The sequence below is a fragment of the Schistocerca cancellata genome, chromosome 3 (genome assembly GCF_023864275.1).
Source record: "Schistocerca cancellata isolate TAMUIC-IGC-003103 chromosome 3, iqSchCanc2.1, whole genome shotgun sequence".
NCBI lineage: Eukaryota > Metazoa > Arthropoda > Insecta > Orthoptera > Acrididae > Schistocerca > Schistocerca cancellata.
The window spans coordinates 441,071,082-441,091,172 of record NC_064628.1 but is presented as its reverse complement, the minus strand read 5'-3'; the positions used below and the strand labels follow the sequence as shown (position 1 = coordinate 441,091,172).

At 43.8% G+C, this 20,091-nt stretch overlaps 1 protein-coding gene across 1 annotated transcript in view; it reads left to right on the top strand.

Moving 5' to 3' along the window:
• LOC126176357 (LIM domain only protein 3-like) overlaps nucleotides 1–20,091 on the top strand; it is a 1,143,263-nt gene that overhangs the window by 791,913 nt on the left and 331,259 nt on the right. The window contains exon 5 of the mRNA XM_049923511.1: nucleotides 17,659–17,784. Coding sequence (XP_049779468.1) covers nucleotides 17,659–17,784 — 126 coding nt within the window. The remainder of the gene's footprint in view (nucleotides 1–17,658; nucleotides 17,785–20,091) is intronic.

Below are 20,091 nucleotides of genomic sequence, written 5' to 3'. Positions count from 1 at the left end.
TAGACTGATAGTTGTCAATATTATTTTAATATCAGTTCAGAAAAGTAGAGCGTATAAGATTTTGACGTGTGATGCAAAAGATTATATGGGTGTACCAGATAACGAATAAAGTGGTGTTTAATCGAACTGGATAGAACAGAAATTTATGACAAACTTGAGTGAATGAAGCAGTCGCTTGACATGAAATATTGTGAGGCATCAAGGAATTTACTGTCAGCATCTGGGACATTATGGTGCAAGAATCAAATAACAGCAACAGTTGCACCTGTATTTTCGATGAACATGGCTGCTGTCGGCTATCAAAGCCATTTTCAATAGATTGTCCCATTAATCTCCGACTCCATAACTGAGTCACCAAAGCAGCAGAGTGCCATGCGAGGGACTCAGGTTCGATTCCCTGCCGGGATGGAGATTTCTCTCCACGGGGTCTGGGTATCGTATTGCCTTCATCATTTTATCGCCACCGAAACGCCAGTCTCGGAAGTGACGTCAACTAAGAAGACTTGTACTAAGCGACCAGTCTACCTGACGAGAGGCCCTAGCCAGATGCACATTTCATTTCGTTTCCTTGGTAGTCGAAAATTAAAGTGCAACTGATGCTGTTATTTGATTAGAAGTATCTAGGAATAGCGTGGGGAGTACCTCTGAATAGAGAGAATAGGGCTTGGCTGCAGTAAATAGGTTCAAAGGAAGAGGCTTGCACAGGGAAGATTAGCTTGGAGAGCTGTGTCAAATCAATCTTTCGACTGAACAGCACTACAACAAGTCTACGTGTGTACAAACTTTGAGACTTTTGCCTCGCCCTTCTTCCAAAGATTTCGGTTTACGTTGCTTGAACATCTCTGTTAGACATTAATACGGGCTATACACACCTATTACGACCGCTTCAGCATTTTTTATGGCATCTTCCGCCAAATCGGTATAATAAAGATTCAGATATTGGAGCAGTGGTGTATAACAGTTTCTATTGGAGTTGTGTATGCTGTTCGTTTAAGACATGCATTCCAATTTTCCAGGGTCATTCCAACATATCTTTGTTTTCTGTTCGGCACCCCCACTGCTGATACAACGTGTAGAAGTTCTGTCAGCTGCCAAGAACGGTCATAAATTCTGCACGGCTCGCAAGTGGTGTTCCAAGACATGAAGAGCTGGAGTAGAGCACTGCCGGCGCTGGACAGCCGCCTCGTGCGGCCGTGTTATTACAAGGGCCGCCTTATCTGTGTGATTGCAGACGGATTATACCTCCCGAGGCGGGCCAACTTGCGCGAGCAGCCATTAATAGTGAGGGATGGCGGCGCTACCCTCTGTTTGCCGCGGGTCGCCGCCGTTTTTCTTCCAAACACGAGCTCCCGCCGCTGGCACAGAGCGGACCGGTCCTCTAACGCGCCATCCATCCTCCCACCCACACCCTACACCCCGCTACAGAAGTATGAGCGAGCGTATTGTCTTCGTCACACTTGCTTCACTGTTGGTCGTAATTATTTTGAGAGGAAAAGAACTTGCACCAATTACTGTGCAGATTTATGAACAGGTCTTTCAAAAACCACAACGATTCGCATTCTTTCGTTAATTTGCTTAAATTTTTTAATACTGCAGAATGTTTCGAATTATAACCTCACAAGCAAGCAAAGATTGTAAAACCAAAAATTTTAATATAGATACCCATAGATGATAAAATTATTGTATTCTTTATTGAGCGTATTTTAAGTCCGTCTTTGCATCAAGAAAAACTGCTTCTTTTTTGTCACCAAACGCGTTTCGTTTTATTGCAATAAAACATCATTATTAGTCTGTAATAATAGATATTTTCCATCTGACTTTCTTTCTAGACTGAAAAACAGTTCGTTACAGAAGATATTGACTTTAACTTAGGTATTGCACTCCCGGTTTTTCGCTCACATCAGGAAACGCCGTCTGCTTTCAAGTATTTGTGTTATTTCTTCGTTTGTCACTGTTGGTTCTGATCCAACTCCGCCATAGTTTGTAATACTGTACATATTTTTATGTTAAACGGAAAACAATTTAAGAACAACACAAACTAGCCCTACTTTCTGGCTAAATATTTATCGTGTGGTAGCATCTTTTCCATTAGTTTTGCTTTGATCGAAAATTTTTCTTCTTTTCCTTTTCCTGCAGTTCAGAAATGGCTCTGAGCACTATAGGACTTAACATCTGTGGTCATCAGTCCCCTAGAACTTAGAACTACTTAAACCTAACGAACCTAAGGACATCACACACATCCATGCCCGAGGCAGGATTCGAACCTGCAACCGTAGCAGTCGCGCGGTTACGGACTGAGCGCCTTAACCGCGAGACCACCGCGGCCGGCTTTCCTGCAGTTCATTACATGTGTGTTATTTCTTTTAAATATACCTCTACATATTTATACTATGTGTAACAGAAACAGAGGAGTAGTAATGGATCTGAAAATTGAAATAGTAAATAGGTGGGTAGGAAGGGGGGGAGTTCGGGAGGGGTGGGGAATGTTGGCGAAGATAGGTGAACAGTGAGTGTAAAGTAGTGGGATGGCGAGTAATTTGTAGGGAAATGGTGAGGAGCAAGAGTTGAAATGAATGGGAATGTGGAGGTGAAGATACAGTAATAGAGGGTGAAGAATAGGAAATGGAAAGTATCTTTTCTTATTTTTTCTCATTAAGTCATTCTTTCAATTATTTTTTAGCTCCCAGTTCATAATATTTGTTTGGTCACTCAGTAGTTGTTAACTGTCTATAAATGCTTTGTCTTTATGATTTTTTCCTTGGAAAGGGTGGAGGTGTCTGTCTTTAGTGGTTTTTATAACATTCATACATTTTTCTGTAGCACTTGGTATATGGTATCCTTTTCTAAGGTGTTCTGCAAATGTTGAATGGTTTGCTCTTTATATCTTGTGCCAAACTTCATGCCAGTCATTCCAATGTGCACACGTCTCACTGTCCATGTAACTGAGCTGTTAGGTACTAGATTGTTGGTATTCTTGGTTTTGATTTTACTTTAAACGTGTGTTTATGCACTGAGTTATTTGTTTTGCATGCAATGCTTATATGCCATTTTTTTGATCATATAACCTATTTTGTACGTCAGTTTATGGAGATAGGTCATTGCACGCTATTTTTTTTGTAACAGAGATGACTGGAAGAACATCTGAAACAAGATATAAAGAGCACATGAGGGCACGGAAGTACAATACAAACCGCTCAGATCACCTTAAACAGGAGTATCACAGACCAAGCACCGTAGAAAAAAAATTAACATCACCATAAACGGTAAAGATAGACGCCTGCTCCCTTTCCTTCAATTCACTCTCTATCCCATTACTTTGCACTAATTGTTCACTCGTCTTTGGCGCCAACTCCTCCCCCAGCCCTTCTTCCCCGCCACCTACCCACCATTTAGATTTTCAATTCCATCACTACTCCTCCATTTCTCGTACACGTTAAATAAGTACATAGTACCATAATTGAATGGAGTGACGTATGACTAAATGCTGGAAAAGGAAATAAAAAAAGCTTTAGACCAATGAAAAAGCAAAACACACTATATATATGTAGGCAGAAAGGTACAAGTAAAGAGTAGCAGGGCTACACCGTTCTATGTTTAGGATCAAACCCTCGTAGTTCTACAAAGCAGTGTGGGATTGAGCCCGAAACAACAGTGCGTAAAATGAATAAATAGCCAAGAGACGTGCACAGAGCGTTTCCTGACGTGAGACATGGAATATCGCATGTAAGAATCAACATCTGTAACAATCTAGAAGCGAGACAAATTTAAATACCTTTCTTTACAGACCACTGATGACGTTTTACTTCAATAAAATAAAGATAGGATTTGGTGACAAAATCACATTTTCTTGTAGTTGCGAAGATGGAATTAAAATACTCTCAATAATTCTAAAGCAACTACGGACAATATGACCACACGAATGAAGTTGTATTCTGTCTTGTTACGTGGTGTGACCTACTCCGTTCATTCGAAATTACTGTCTTCCTGTGGTGAATTCACATTTATTTATTCTGTCAAAACTTGGTCTTGTCGACCACAGTTCACAGACTTGCAAAGAACACTTTCCACATGTTCTTAGTAAGTCAAATTTCATAGAGTAGATACACGTCTGCCGTGTTTGAGGTAAACTGAACTGCCATGTTTTCTGGGGTAAAAGGTATAGACCAGTATGCCACACACGCCAAGAAAATTTTTCTACTTGCAGTTCAGCGATTTAAATAACGACTAACTAATGGATACTGACGTGCGTCAGGATCCGCCAATGTGCTGACACCTTTTACCGCAGAAAATATGGCAATTCAGTTTGCCTCGGACATGGCAGACGTATAGCGACTTATAGCCACTCTACGAAATTTGAAATCTTTACAGCTTTCCATTACATTCAACGCCACAGTGCGGCAGAAACAAAATGGCGGATAGTGCGCAGTGGTACGAGTGCGTGCAATGCATGCCCCTGTCAACAGGTGATCATTCAACTAGGTGCTCTAGTTATTCTTGTGTGGAGTATATTTGCATGAGATTAAACGGTGACCCTAATCAGTCGTTGTCACTCACTGCAGAAGGATAAAGAAACAGTGCAGTCACGTACGAGGTCAGCTAGTACGCCTTCAGCAATACGGTGCAGCACTTCGTCACTCCGGAACAGTGTTAAAATTGTTTGCGGGAAACACTATTCATCCTAAGTCAATAACTTCAATCCCAATTCACAAATGTAGAAAGCTACCGAGCGAGATGTGCATGTCATGAACCCGTCTCCGAACAATCTTATCGGGGGTAGATGGGCAATCGCTGTAATATGAACAACACCAAAACACACCGAAAGCTCTGGGGAGCCATTCTGATACAAGTAGTACAGAGCTGACGCACTCCACCTTCAGTGATTACGTACTTTCAGTACACTTCCAACAGCTGACGGTAAATTTCAGTCGGTTTATAGTTTTTTTCTAACAAAAACCTCATTAATGACCGCGGTCATTCGCAATTCGCATGATCGCATGATTTTCAGTTGTGACACACATTTAAAACATTGCTTGTGAAATAACTGGAAACGACAAGTACTTCAGTCTGGCACAGCTGAATGACGACTGAACGGACAAACACTCAGACAAAAATATGAGCGCCTTATCCCTGTCATTCGTTGCTGCTGGAGAAAACTTAATCTACTTTCTGTATAGGCATCGTATATTGTGTAACCTTAAAATGTCTAGGTAGCCCTTGATGCTCGCACGCAGTTGTCACGCTTGCTCTCCAAGTAGATGTGTCAAATACTAGAAGTAAAGCTCAATTTGAGCTTTCAACTGATACAAATTGCGGCCAATAGCGATAAGAAGGGCCCCTGTATACAGTTTCTTTTTTTTTGCCATTTAAAGAGTCAAATGGCATAGAATATGTTTTTGAAGTGGTAAAAAATGAAACGCTGTACCAGCAGAGCACTTTAATGACTACCCGTTGCAGTTTACATCTATTTAAAGCTCAAAATTGACCTTTGCTTTAAGCATTTGAGACCCTTACTTGGGAAGCGAGCTTGATAAAAAATGGCTCTGAGCACTATGGGACTCAACTTCTGAGGTCATTAGACCCCTAGAACTTAGAACTAGTTAAACCTAACTAACCTAAGGACATCACACACATCCATGCCCGAGGCAGGATTCGAACCTGCGACCGTAGCGGTCTCGCGGTTCCAGACTGCAGCGCCTAGAACCGCACGGCCACTTCGGCCGGCGAGCTTGATAACTGCGTGCCAGGGGTATGGAACTTCCTGTACATTTTAAGGTTACACTTTATACCATACGTTTAATGTTGTAGAGAAAAATATTTTGTTAATTTTTCTTGCACCTTTGTTCTATGAAGTGCATTTCGTTGATCATAGCATCGCCTACGGATGGTACTGTGTACGAAAACCGCTAGCCAAAAGGCAAAATAAAAATTTCGATTAGAGACTAAAACATTTGAAACGTCCCCTTAGGAAAATTATACAAGACTGTTCTTAAACTGACACACAATATTTTTAGCGCAACGCAATCTGACTTTCAAAAAATCCCTACAAAAGAATGGCCCTGACTAACATTAAACTATACCTTTCACAAATCACTTACCTCACCAAAATCTTCGTTACTCGAACTACTGCAATGCAGCGAGCGCCACTACTGCCAGCTAAATAAAAGATTCAAACTACGGAAGGCACTAACTACTAGAAGGCATAGGTAGCAAATGAAAGATTTTAATAGATAACAAACAATGTATTTACCTTAATATTCATAATTGACATCCAGTCTTACAAATTTCAAAACTCCGCCATCTCTCTCCCCGCACCCACCACTGCTGGCGGCTCACCTCCAACTGCGCAACGCTAAGCGCTGTTCACATCCAGCTGCCCAACACTACAATGGCAGACAACAATGCAAACTAGCCACAGACTGCACACAGCACAGCCACTGATTTTCATACAGAGCGCTATGTTACGTTGCCAATAAGAAAATATAAACAACCTACTTACACATTTATCATTTCTATAGTGTATTTGCCGGTATTCCAACCGACAGCACGTCGAGAATGTGTAGTATATAGAGGATACTGAAAATGTTTAAGCGATACAAAGTAACATCCAAAGTATTCAGCGCTTACTGAAACTAAGCGGAAATATATAGCACCCTCACTTACAGTGAGCCTGCGCACAGTAGATAAAGATTCCACGTTGTGTAAGCGAAGACCTGTTAACAAGAAGCATTAATCATTTTAGTCCTGTCAACATATTTAAGATGAGCACCTGTATCGAAGTTCTGAACACCTCAGATGTACATTATTTTTGCTGTAATTTGCAGACAAAGGAACAACTGTAGAATCTGCCGATAGCAGCTGGTATAATCAACGACATCACTAAAGACCGAACGTCTTCATTTAACTGTCCTCATGTCAGTTATGACATTATATAGAACGTAAAAGGGAACATGGGAGCTGACCAATAAAGCGTGGAAAATTATGAGTGGTTTCGGGACGAGAAATAACTAAAGACATATAGAAATAATGTATGATTCTTATTCAAGGAAACAACACGATAGCTCTAAAACGCAACTACAGAAACCCTCCGTGGGGCCACGTGGATACGACAAAGACCATCAAAATCACAACAAATAGTACCCCATATAATTCATAATCCCCTTAGTAATCCATATGGATGTAAGTGTATATGTACGAGTATGTCTGTATGTCCACATCTCCTCCTAACCACAGAAGCGATTTCAACCAGACTTGTTAAATATATCATTTACTGACTGGAAAGAATCACTGTGGGGGTAAGAACCACCCACCTATCAAAGGGGTCGGGATACAAAAAGCAGTGAAGCCCACGACATGAGAATACCTATAGTTCAATTACCCAGCATTTGAGAGACAGCAGTTAGAGACTTCCAACAAACTTTACACATGATTTCAAACCTTCGCCAAACTTTTCTCGCTGACGACTCCCACAAAATGATGAAAGTTTGTCTCCTACTACATTTTTGCTGTTCATGTAGTAAAACTGCAACATGAAGTATGACGTTTCAGTTTGTTACTTCTTTACTATGAAATGCATTCGTGGCATGCATTGCACACATTATTCACATATATCACTGATTTTACCGAAAAATCACATCATTGTACGACACTTAGTTCGGAATATGCGACGTCATAAACACTGAATGCGCGAGAAACTACCGCATCACGCAAACGGTCAAACTTATTACTTTGTTGCTACTAATTCTATTCGCAACACTTTTCGCGGACACTATCCACATTTGTCGCTGAATGCACCTACAAATATATCATTGTACGACACATCGTTCAGAGATAGGACACCAAATTGCCACATAATGCATGATGTTTTCATGTATCACTCATTTGCTACTAACATTTGGCAGACAGCATCCAGGGACACCACTAAATCTACCTAGGAAAGTATATCATTTTACGAAACACAGTTCAGGAGAACTCAGATCATAAAAAGTAGGATGCATGAGAAACTGCAGCATCATGCTTGAGGTTTTAGTTTATTATTTCTTTACTACTGACTCTACTCGAAACACATTTCGCAGACGGTATCCATATACGCGACTGAATGTACGTATAAAAATATATGATTGCAGCACACATAGTTCACGAGATATGGCGTCATAAACATTAAGTTGCGTAAAACGGAAACTGCAGAGCGATACTAGCTAGACATACGTGTGAAATATGCGTACAAATATTCACGAAATATGTTACATATGTGTAAATACATTTGACTTGCGAGTATGCGAGCAAACCTATGAGTAGAAAGCTTATCCTAAACCCCTGGAACGATTTCAATCAAATTTAGTACACATGTTAGTCACAAAATCTGGAAATAAATACTGTAGGGGTAAGAATCACCAGCCTCCCGTATGGGTGAGTGTGATAACGTAGAGACAGTAAGGAGGGAGAGAGGAGGATGCACATAGAGCAAGGGGGAAGGAAGAGACAGGCACAGAGAGGAGTAGGAGGTGATGGATAGCGATAAGGGAGGGCGAAATGGACACAGGGAGAGGAGAGAAGGAGATGGGCACAGAAAGGAAAGAACAGGAGATGGGCAGAAACAGGGGGAGAAAGAGACAGGCAGAGAGATGAGGGAGGAGGAGATGAATAGATAGAGGGGAAGGTGTAAATGGACAGAGAAAGGGAAGAGGAGGAGATGGAGAGAGGTGAGAGGAGATGGACAGAAAAAGGAAAGGGGAAGAGATGAATAGGGGGAAGGTGGGAGGATTGGACGGAGAGAGAGGGAATAAGACAGGGGGAAGAGGAAACTGAGGAGATGGAACTGGAACGGGCAGAAGGAGATGTCAGAGGAGGAAGAAGCAGATGGACAGGAGGGGGATGAGTAGATTGAAGAGAGAAGGGGAGGAAGAGACGGACAGAGAGAAGACGGTGGAGGGGATGGACTAACAGAGACGGGAATTTGTAAGTTCAAATGGTTCAAATGGCTCTGAGCACTATGGGACTTAACTTCTCAGGTCATCAGTCCCCTAGAACTCAGAACTACTTAAACCTAACTAACCAAGGACATCACATACATCCATGCCCGAAGCAGGATGCGAACTTGCGACCGTAGCGGTCGCGCGGTTCCAGACTGTAGCGCCTAGAACCGCTCGGCCACTCCGGCCGGCGGAATTTGTAAGTACCTGGGCAACACAAGCTTCTCAGCTAGTACTACAGAAATGGAATAGTAACGAGAGCCATGACCTATATTTGCAGGTGTGGTAATGAAACACTGATACATCTTTCGCGCTCAGCAACAGAGTTGGCCATGATTAGAAATAAATCGTATCAGTGAAGCTGAAAAGTAGAATATTACTTCAAAGCGCGCGAGTAGTCAACGTACTCATCACAAATTCTTGTAAGCAGCGTCCACTCGACGCATATAGGCCTGCAGTGCGTAAACACACCTTTGTCTCACGGTCTCCATAGCCACTCTAGCTCAAATCTGAACCGCACTGACACAGGATTTGTCAGTCAGCTACTGCCTGCAAAATCTAGCGTACGGATGTTACTGAGATATGCAGCCAAAGACTGTGCCATCCCTAACAGACGAAACCCGTGCGTAGAGGATCTTTACCCCTCCCCAGCGACTTAAAAATCGTACAAGATAAATGATACGGAAAACGCTTCCTAATGAACGGTTTTGTTGTAAACATGTAGGCGAAACTCGTTTCTTGGACACGTAATCAAAGAACAGAATGAGAAAGGGCCAAGCAGAGGCAGTAGTGATTAGAGGGCTACCGCCAGAGGGCAGCCCGGCGACCCGGAGCGCCGCTGTGTGACAGCGCGCTGCTGAGGGCGCCATCAGCGGCCGTCAGCGTCAGAGTCGGCGTCAGCGGCAGCGGCCGGTCCGCCGCCGGCGGACAATGCGCGCCGAGCACCGCCTGCCGCGGCCAACCATCTCCATCAATCTGCATCCGGCTTGGCGTGGCGTCGAGCCGCAGCGCGCCCCCGCCGCGTCGCTCCGCGCGTCAATAAGCCCCGCGCGCCGGCCACGGTGACGGCTGACGCGCGCGCCCCGCCCCCCGGCGCCCCCTCGAGCCGCGGATAATGCGCCGTTTAGGCCTTTGTGCGCCGAGTGCCGATTGATGGCCACCGGACCCCTCCCACTGCGCGCCCAATAATCGCGACCCGATCCCCGCATTTTCCGCGCCGCGGCCGGTCTGCCAAGTGGCGGCCGTATCGGGATCTGACACTGTGTACCTACCGGTGGCGCTCCTCTGCCTAATCCTGCGTCAGCACTGCTGGCGGACACAGTCACACACGTGTATTTCGCAGTACTTTAACAGTGATGTGGTGAACGACGTCATTCCCGGGATCTACCGCTACCGTGTGCAAGAAGGCACGAGTATTTCTCCACGCCCAATGAAAACAAAAAAAAAAAAAAAAAAAACTCTTCTCTTCAGGCCTAAAAAAACCACAAAGACTTGTATTTCCAGTAGTTAATTGAAGTGATTTTATCCTGCTCGATCGTTATTAGGGAAGCTCAACTAGTGATGAATGTCTGCCTACGATACACACTGCTCTGTAAAACTTAAAGACGAATCAGACCAACATAACACATTCATTACTAGATAAAAATGAACTATAGTGGTGGGTGTTGTTTCCAGAGGTCTCGCAGTAGTGCTCACGATGTTGAACGTCACTTGGTGTAAGTTCAGCGTAACTTCAGTGTGGTGAGAAAATTCATGGGATACTTCCATTTGCTCAGGGTAGCGCAGCAACTCGACGTGTTACGGATTCGTCATGTCTTTGGAAAAATAAATATTGAGACATACAGCCTCTACAGACGTCCATGATTGCGAAAGAGTTGCCGGCGGAGGATTTTGTGCAGGAACCATAAATGTTCGGTGGGATTCGTGTCGGGCGACCTGGGTGGCCAAATCATTCGCCCGAACTGTCCAGAATTTTCTTCAAATCAGTCGTGAACGATTGTGGCATGGTGACACGCTTGGGAACATGAAGTCTATGAATGGCTGCAGATGGTCTCGAGAAGGTCGAACATTACCATTTTCAGTCAGTGATCAGTTTAGTCGGATTAGAGGATCCAGTCAAAACCATGTATACACAGTTCACAACAGTACGGAGCCGCCACACTGCCTCGTTGACAAACTGGGCACATGGCTTCGTGGAACAAGCGCCATACTCGAACCCTACCATGAGCTCTTACCAACTGAAAGTGGGAATCATCTGTGTAGGCTATGGTTTTCCAGTTGCCTAGGGTACAACCGATATTGTCATGAGTCCAGGAGAGGCGCTGCAGGCGATGGCGGCTGTTAGCTTAGGCACTCACGTCGGTTGTCTGCTGCCGTAGCCCATTAATACCAAATTTCGCCGCACTGTCGTAACGGACGCGTTCGTCGTGCGTCCCACAATGATTTCTGCGGTTATCTCGCGCAATGTTGTTTGTCTATTTACACAGAAAACTCTACACGAAAGCAGCTGCTCTCTATCGTTAAGTGAAGGCTATTAACTTCCGAAATGGAATGGCGCTTAGGACTGCCATCCCCGTTCAAAGTCTGCTAATTTCCGCGTACGGCTATAATCAAGCCCCCCCGGGCCGGAGATAACATTTAGATGACTTCACAGGAGGGAAGAATTATCTGGAAACTGGAGGAAAGGCAAAGTGTGACGAGTGTAGCCCAGGGGTTTGGTACTGCTCACAGCACTTGTTTACGTGAATTGGGAGCGGTATGCACCACAGGCACATTGTGCAACAGGCAGGATGGGACCTACGGTAAATAATGGCTACAATTGCAACCACACTTGAAAGGATTGCAAGGCACGTGTCTCACGCTTCATAGTGACACAGTGACTGTATAGGGGTGATCTCTTTGCCCGACGACCAGTACGGAGTGTAGGAACGAGGAGCGGGGTTGAGTGCTCTTGTCAGATGAGAGCAGATTCAGTTTCAGTAGTGAGTTTGGACGTACCTTGGAATGGTGAGATGTGGGAACACTTAAGGGACCCAGGAAAATTATGAACAAGATCGTTTTGGGGGTCGGACTGTTATGGTGTAGAGAGGAATAAAGACGCATGGGCGTAATGACCTCCAAATCTTTGAACAGGGTTTACTCACTGGTGAATTTTATAGTGATACCGTACTTCTTCCCAATTTGTATCTTTTCAGTGGTTTACGGATAACAATTCACGACTGCATCGACCAACGCAGGCGAGAGAGCTCTCGTAACGAGACGATATTCGGCGAATGGACTGATCTGTCCGTTTTTCCGAATTCGAGCACTTGTGAGATGCGATGGGAAGATGTATTGCAACACTTCCAACATGAACCAAAGATCTTCCAGGAGTTGTCAACCGCGGTGGTGGAGGAACGTCCTACAAATAGAACTTCATACGAACGTTGTGGACAGCATTGTAGCCCGTTCCACAGAATGCACTGCTCACCCTGTTACGAATAATGTCCCACCTTTTGCAATGTCCAGCGGGCCATCATGAATCGCGGTGACTTCAGCGTTCTGTCTTTGAATGAAAGTGTCTTTCCTGTTCGTCTCATTGCATATTTCTTTCAGTTACTTTCTGTACTATACTGTAGCACTAGGTCTGGACCAAGTTTCATAGAGCTCAGTTACTTGGCAGCGAAACATCATGTGAAAGTTACTTTCGTTGTAAGTTCTGCACACCAGTGTATATCTGGCGTATGACTCACAATCATATTTGACCATCTTATGCACACGTAATGGCACCCTGATTACATGCGGACAATCTCAGAGAATTCCACCATGTCAACTTCAAAACGTTATCAGCATACTCTGTCCATCGTATCTCTCCTGGAACCGTACTGCGTGAAAAAATATACATTCGTTCCCATCAGAACAAAATCCTTTTCGTCCAACTCAATCAATCAGCCTCCTTTCCTAAGTCATTTTCAGCAGGAAACACGACACCCAGACGATATAAGAAAACTGAATAACATCACCAGTTTCAAAGGACGGCTAGTAGTTTATCTACTAGAACAACAATAATGTCTCCCTTCATCCTGTAATCATCCCTGACTCATTTCCAATTTCCTCATTTCCCAAAGCCTGAAGATGATGCAGTCTAAATTTATGTCCCCGAGAACTCGCTAAGTCAGAAAATATTCCTTTTCTATACACATCCGTAAATAAATTTCATATCTGTTACTACATTTTTTTTTATTTTTACTGTTACGATCAACAACATTAATAGTAAGTACTTTTGTTAATGCTCTTAATTATTAACTCTTATTCACATTGTCATTTCAAACATTCAAATTTTGTTTGAAATCACTTTTGATTGTAACGTACACACGCCATTCACCGTTTCGTGGCTTGCCTAGTATACATTGCCTGATAAGAAAAGTGAAATATGCTGAGGGGGAGAATAAAATGAAATGAAAATTGACAGATTGAAGGAGTATACGATAGTGTCGGCGTGATTATAATATCGAGATAAATTTACAGAGAGCTCAGCGTTATGTGACCTATCACCGCGACATTGCACTCGCTCTGACCTGGAGCATGCACTCATGCGGTTGAGAAAGTTGTCATACGGCCGTTGTTTCCTGTCCTGAGGCAATCTGGCTCACAGCTATAATAAATGGGTCTCTGGTACCCTGGATTCTGGCACTAGAACGAAGTTGACGTCCGAACTGGTCTCTCACGTGTTTTGTTGGGCACAGATCTGAGAACTACCTAACATCACTTGTCTCTTATGTGCCATGTGTGGACGAGTATTGCCCTGCTGAAATATGGCACCACGATACTGTCGCACGAGGGTTAACTCAATAGGTCGCAGGATGCCCGAGCCATCACAGTTCACTCAATCACTACCAGACGTGATTTGAAACTATACCCGACGGATCCCCACACAATGACGCTACGAGCAATACCGCTTTGTCTCTCAAAAACATTGCAAGAATGTAAGGTAATACCATTCATCAGCAGCCCCTCCTTCCCGGTCACAGCACCAGTCTAAACGCAGCCGTTTGTGCTGTGTTAAACTGCAGCCTATGCATTGGACAGTAATTCCCTCGTCCAGCTGCAGCTAGTCTCAAACCAATACTGTGAGACGACATAAGAATGTTGCAGGGGGTCAGTTACATGTTCTCAGATATCAGACGCAGGTCTAAAGGGGTTACGACGTCCTTGATACTCAATACAGCGAGCTTCCCTTGTGATGGTCGGAAATGGTTGACCGGTACCTTTACGAAGAGTGCGCCTGCCTGACATTCCCATGCAGACCAACATCTGGCTGCTGTCACATCCGAATGCGCTGCAAATTTGAATATTTCACGATTCGACCATCCGGCCCAACGGAGGCCCACAATGAGGCACTTTCCAAACTCTTTCAGGCGATGATAACGCTTTCTCAAGCGAGTACGCTGCATCTCTGTGTATCTAACGGCGATCACTCCACGTCTGACGCTGTTCACGTCCTTTGTATACCCTACCAGGCCTGATCACAACACTAAAGACGAACAACACTAATGCAATCTGGTGGTTTTCTACTTTTCACAGACAACCGCAACGCTAATCATTTTCTTGCACTACGATAATATGTATGTTTACGAACTTGCACTGTTCGCCTCGCTAGCTGAGTGGTCAGCGCGACAGTATGCCATGCAAAGGGGCCTGGGTTCGATTCCCGGGTGGGTCGAAGGTATTCTCTACTCGGGGACTGGATATTGTGTTGTCTTCATCATCGGATCATCCTCATCGACACGCAAGTCACCGAAGTAACGTCACCTAAAAAGACGTGCACCAGACGACCGGACAACCCGACGGGAGGCCGTAGCCACGCGACATTACACTGACATTCGGCCATATCTTTTGAGTGCTTTACTTTTTTTGTCACAGACTGTATACGTACATGTACATCCGTTCAGATTAAAGAAAAAAGAAATGGATGAAGTTCATGGAAGACAATAATAACAGGTTTTCTGAGTTTTTCGATGAGTTCTGTTTCAGCGGAAATTGTTTCTTTGAATCTTATGTGTTGTGAACAATGAGATTCTGACTGTAGGGAGCATTTACGAACTCAGTATCACTATATTTATCACTGATCTGGAATTTATATTGTCCAAAAAATGACATCATTTCTACCGGGATGTTATTTAAAATGAGTACTTTAGTTAGCGCTAATGGGTATTTAATAAAAAAAAAAAATTGATTCAGACTGCAATTAAATGCTCCTCATTTCACGTTAACATTATTGAATTCGAGGCCTTCAGCCTTGTCGTACAAAGTAACTGATACATACAAGGTGTATCAAAAAGGACGGCGCAAACATACACGGCTGAAAGTACACGATAATAGAAACAGAAATGTCAAGTAAACATGGGTTCTAAAACGCATACTTTAAGAGCTATGAGATATTCTTGATTTTCAATATTGTGAAACAAATCTCTTCTACTGCAAGCTCTTTGCTTTCCACATTTTGGGAAGTGGTAGTATGGACCAAAACAAGAAAAAAAAGTCCTGTAAACATGTGCTCTAAAATGCCTACCTTAAAAGTGATGAGCACCTGTTCATCTTCGGTACTTTGAAACACAACTCGTTTCGATAAACGCTATATACAGTACATAGAAAGGCTGAACAGTATATTCATCTTAGGGTCATCTATTGCCATCACTTTTCCTTTAATAACATGTACAGTCAAACCAGCGACACTCAACGATGTGTCTGCAGCACTGATCAAGATCTGTTGTTGATCCTTCCGGATAGCCGAGCGACTTAAAGCGCCCACTTTCGGGACACGAGGAGATACGCCAGCCCGGCGGATTAACGACGAGGGTCATCCTGGATATTGATTTCAGGCTGTTTCGCACATCGGAGTAGGTGAATAACGGGGCTGGTACCCACGCCTCACCTCAGACAGACGCTACGCAAACGTTAAAAAAACATTCTCACACTTACATACGAGATACCACTAAATGCAAACAGATGGGGTACAAATACGTAGTCATTCTCACATCCGAACTAATAAGCTGAGCCCGGGAAGACACAGGAAAAGGCTAGGAAGAAGAAGAAGATCACCGTGTATTGTTGCATGAAACAATTTGCTCTTGAAAACATTGGCAGCCACGCTGAACGTTAATCGCGATGTATTCATTAAATGTTCAGTTGTGCGTTTTAGCCGGCCGCTGTGGCCGAGCGGTTCTGGGCGCTTCAGTCCGGAACCGCCCTGCCGTTACGATCGCAGGTTCGAATCCTGACTCGGGAATGGATGTGTGTGATGTCCTTAGGTTAGTTAGGTTTAAGTAGTTCTAAGTCTAGGGGACTGATGACCTCAGATGTTATGTCCCATAGTGGTGAGAGCCATTTTTTACGAGTTTTATATGAACTGCTCCTCGTAAACCCTTCCAAACTTTAAATCCCTCCTTCGTCACGGGATATCTCCTTACCAAAATTTTACACTTCCAAGAAATAATGATGAAGTAGAGAAGTCTACTCTTCTTAAATTCCGTTCTTGTCTGCGGAGTATCTAAGATACTTCAATGATACTGTGTATGCCACGCGCTCGTGTCATTGTGTCTCTAGCACTTCCTGTGGTACCTACTAATTACTTTTTTAAATAAATTTTATTCGCTTTTCTGAACGGTTTTATTTATTAAATTTAGGTCATCAGTCTTCGGACTGGTTTGATGCCCTCCGCTATTTCTCTCCTGTGCTTTTGATCTGAGAGTAGCACTCTCAGCCTACGTTATCAGTTATTTGCTGGATGTATTCCAATCTCTGCCTTCCTCTGCACATTTTACCTTCTGCAACTCCCTCTAGGAAGAATAATTCGGAATCTGACTCATCATGAAGTCCAGTTCTGTTCAGCCAATACATGATCAGTACCAGTCTAACAGTGGAGGTTCCAGCTGTTTATATATGGGTGATCAGAACTGGTTGACCAGTACCTTTACGAAGAGTGTGTCTGCCTGACATTACCATGCAGTCCATACTCCATAAACATTGGTCAAAAGACTGAAGTTATTCCCGGTTTATTTCTATTACAATATGGCTCAGACATAAATATGATGTCCGGAACCGCGCGACCGCTACGGTCGCAGGTTCGAATCCTGCCTCGGGCATGGATGTGTGTGATGTCCTTAGGTTAGTTAGGTTTAAGTAGTTCTAAATTCTAGGGGACTGATGATTCAAATGGTTCAAATGGCTCCGAGCACTATGGGACTCAACAGCTGTGGTCATCAGTCGGGACTGATGAAAAAAATGGTTCAAATGGCTCTGAGCACTATGGGACTCAACTTCTTAGGTCACCAGTCCCCTAGAACTTAGAACTACGTAAACCTAACTAACCTAGGGACATCACATACATCCATGCCCGAGGCAGGATTCGAACCTGCGACCGCAGCGGTCTCGCGGTTCCAGACTGTAGCGCCTAGAACCGCTCGGCCACTCCGGCCGGCCGGGGACTGATGACCTCAGATGTTAAGTCCCATAGTGCTCAGAGCCATTTGAACCATTTAGCCATAAATATGATGGAGTACGAGTCAAGAACTAGAGCGGCTTTAGCACCGAAGATTAGAATTCAGTACTGTGTGGAACCCTGTGTTTGCTGTCAAGTTTAATCTCATGTTACTGTATTCCCCAGTGTCCATTCGAAAATTAGTGTAGAAGATGTTCTGTGTGCTTGTAGGCTTTTCGGCAACACGGGTCACTGTGCGGCGTGCTCCAAGGTGATCCCCGCCTTCGAGATGGTGATGCGCGCGCGAAACAACGTCTACCACCTCGAGTGCTTCGCCTGCCAGCAGTGCAACCACAGGTAAGTGCGATCCCAACCGTAAGGTAACTTATGGGACCATTTCAGCAACAGAGATATTCAGCGAAACACAGCCAAGTGAATTCACTAAGGAAAAGGCGATCAGTCTGTTTTCCACGAAGCCACGTCATGGAAAAGTAGAAAATTGTGAAGAGAAAACTATTCAGCGACCATAAAATGTTGAACTATTAGAAAAGCTTATCAGTTAAAAATTTTATTTGGTGTTCTCAACCTCGGATTGAGCTCTTTACACTGTAGATTAAATTTCTGGGTAACATTTAGGACACTAGGGCATTCCACAGCACCTTCTAATCATCTGTCTCACAGCAAGGTTCTGCAACAAGCTGACACATTTGGTTGCCTCGCATCTCATTACAAATTCACAAATTTTAGGAGAACTTACAAAATGCAGGCAGAGCCTGGATGAGACGCGGTGACAGCCATAAGCCGCATATTATTTCTTTTATTTCAGCTGATTTAGGTCTCCAGATGCAAATATCCTCAGATAAGGCTACAGATACCCATTAACAAGGGGTGTGTCCATCTTCCGCCTGTATGATGGATTGAACTCTGTTGGGTACACTCTCAATGAAGTGTCTGAATGTCTTTGGAGGAATAGCAGTAAAATCTTCTTCAGGATAATGTCGTTGGACCCTGGGGTCTGAATTCGACTAATCCGAGATCTGTTGCATTGTGTTCAGAGTGGAACTATGAGCAGGCCAGTCCATTTGGAGAAAGTTATTGTCCCCAAACCACTACCTCGCAGTGCTTATTTATGACAGTGTGCATTGTCTTGGTGACGCAGTTGTCTTCACTCTGTTCTACTACAGTACACCATATACAATGCTGTAAATTGTGTTCACATGATTCATCATTTATTGTTTTATTAAGCACAAGAAGGGGACCATACTCAAATAACGAAGAATACCCCCACACTGTAACACCACCTCCATAATACTTCGTTGTTGACACTCCATATGATGACAGTAATTTTCTTAAGGTATTTGCCAAACCTAAACTCTTCCATAGAATTTAGACAGGGTATAGCGTGATTCATCACTCCAAAACATTCGTTTCCAGTCATTCACTCTCCAGCAGCGTTACACTTCATACCACCGCTTAGCACTTGGCTATAAAAACGTGTGGTTGGTAAGGGGCTGCCTGATCATTGCACGTCATTCTCTTTAGCTACCTGCGCACACCGTGCTAACTGACCTGCTGGTAGCACTGGAACTCAAGAGTGATTTCTTCGGCTGATTTCACGCGATTTTTTACAACCGCACTCCGCAACGCTCGACGGTCCTCGCCTGTCAGTAAATGAGGTCTGCCTGGTCTAGATACATTTGGTTGTTTCTTCACATTTCCACTTCCCAGTCACATCGCCAACAGTCTATGTGGGCCGCTTTGCAAAGGTAGAAACGTCCCTAATGGATTTGTTATTCAGGTGACATACAATGAGAAGTCCACGTTCGAAGTCTCTGAGCTCTCCCGACAGTCTCATTTGTCTGTTAGTGCTTCTTCCCGCCTCCTCTTATTGAGAGGTCCGCCTCTCTTGGTGCCAGTGGTCTATCACATATTATATAGTGGCGTCTGGGTATTTCTGATCAGACGGTACAGATGAGGAAGCTCACGTCCAAAGAATGAGAACGTTCGAAGTAAATCTCTCACTACGCAACCTGTGGCGGTGCCTCTGTACATCAATGTACAGAAAAAAATGGGAAATGGATGAAATTATTTTGGAAACGTTACTTTCATTAAAGCGTATTTTTTGAACACTTCGCAAACAGCGAACATTTTGCGTGTGTTTACAGAACTGGTGTTTTCGCATATCAAAGGCGATGAAACATTTAGTCACGTCTGGTTCTTATTGAGGTAGCCTGTCAATTAAGACGACTGCTGATTAAAAACCGGAAATAAGCGATCAGGTCCCAGTGCAGCACTAACTATCAATTGTATGTAAACCCTTGTACTGTCTCCGCAGCTTACAAACAACAACATACAACCTTGGTAACGATTCAATTTTTTCAGTGGGAAACTACAGAGAGAATAAAGAAACTATCCACTTTGCAATGAGAAATTTTTTAAGTGAAATAAACACCAGCTGCCTTAAAGGCAGTACGAGGAGCGACCTGCGATCCTGAGACCTGTGATCAGCAAGTCGCCAATCCCTCCAGCCGTTTATTGCCGCGAGACGAATCCTGATGATGCCACTCTTTCTTTATTATAGCTGTTTGTCACTTGACCTCACACGAGCTGAGTGGACCCCGTACCAGATCCCCTACATCAGGAGAAAATCTGAGGGAGGTACCA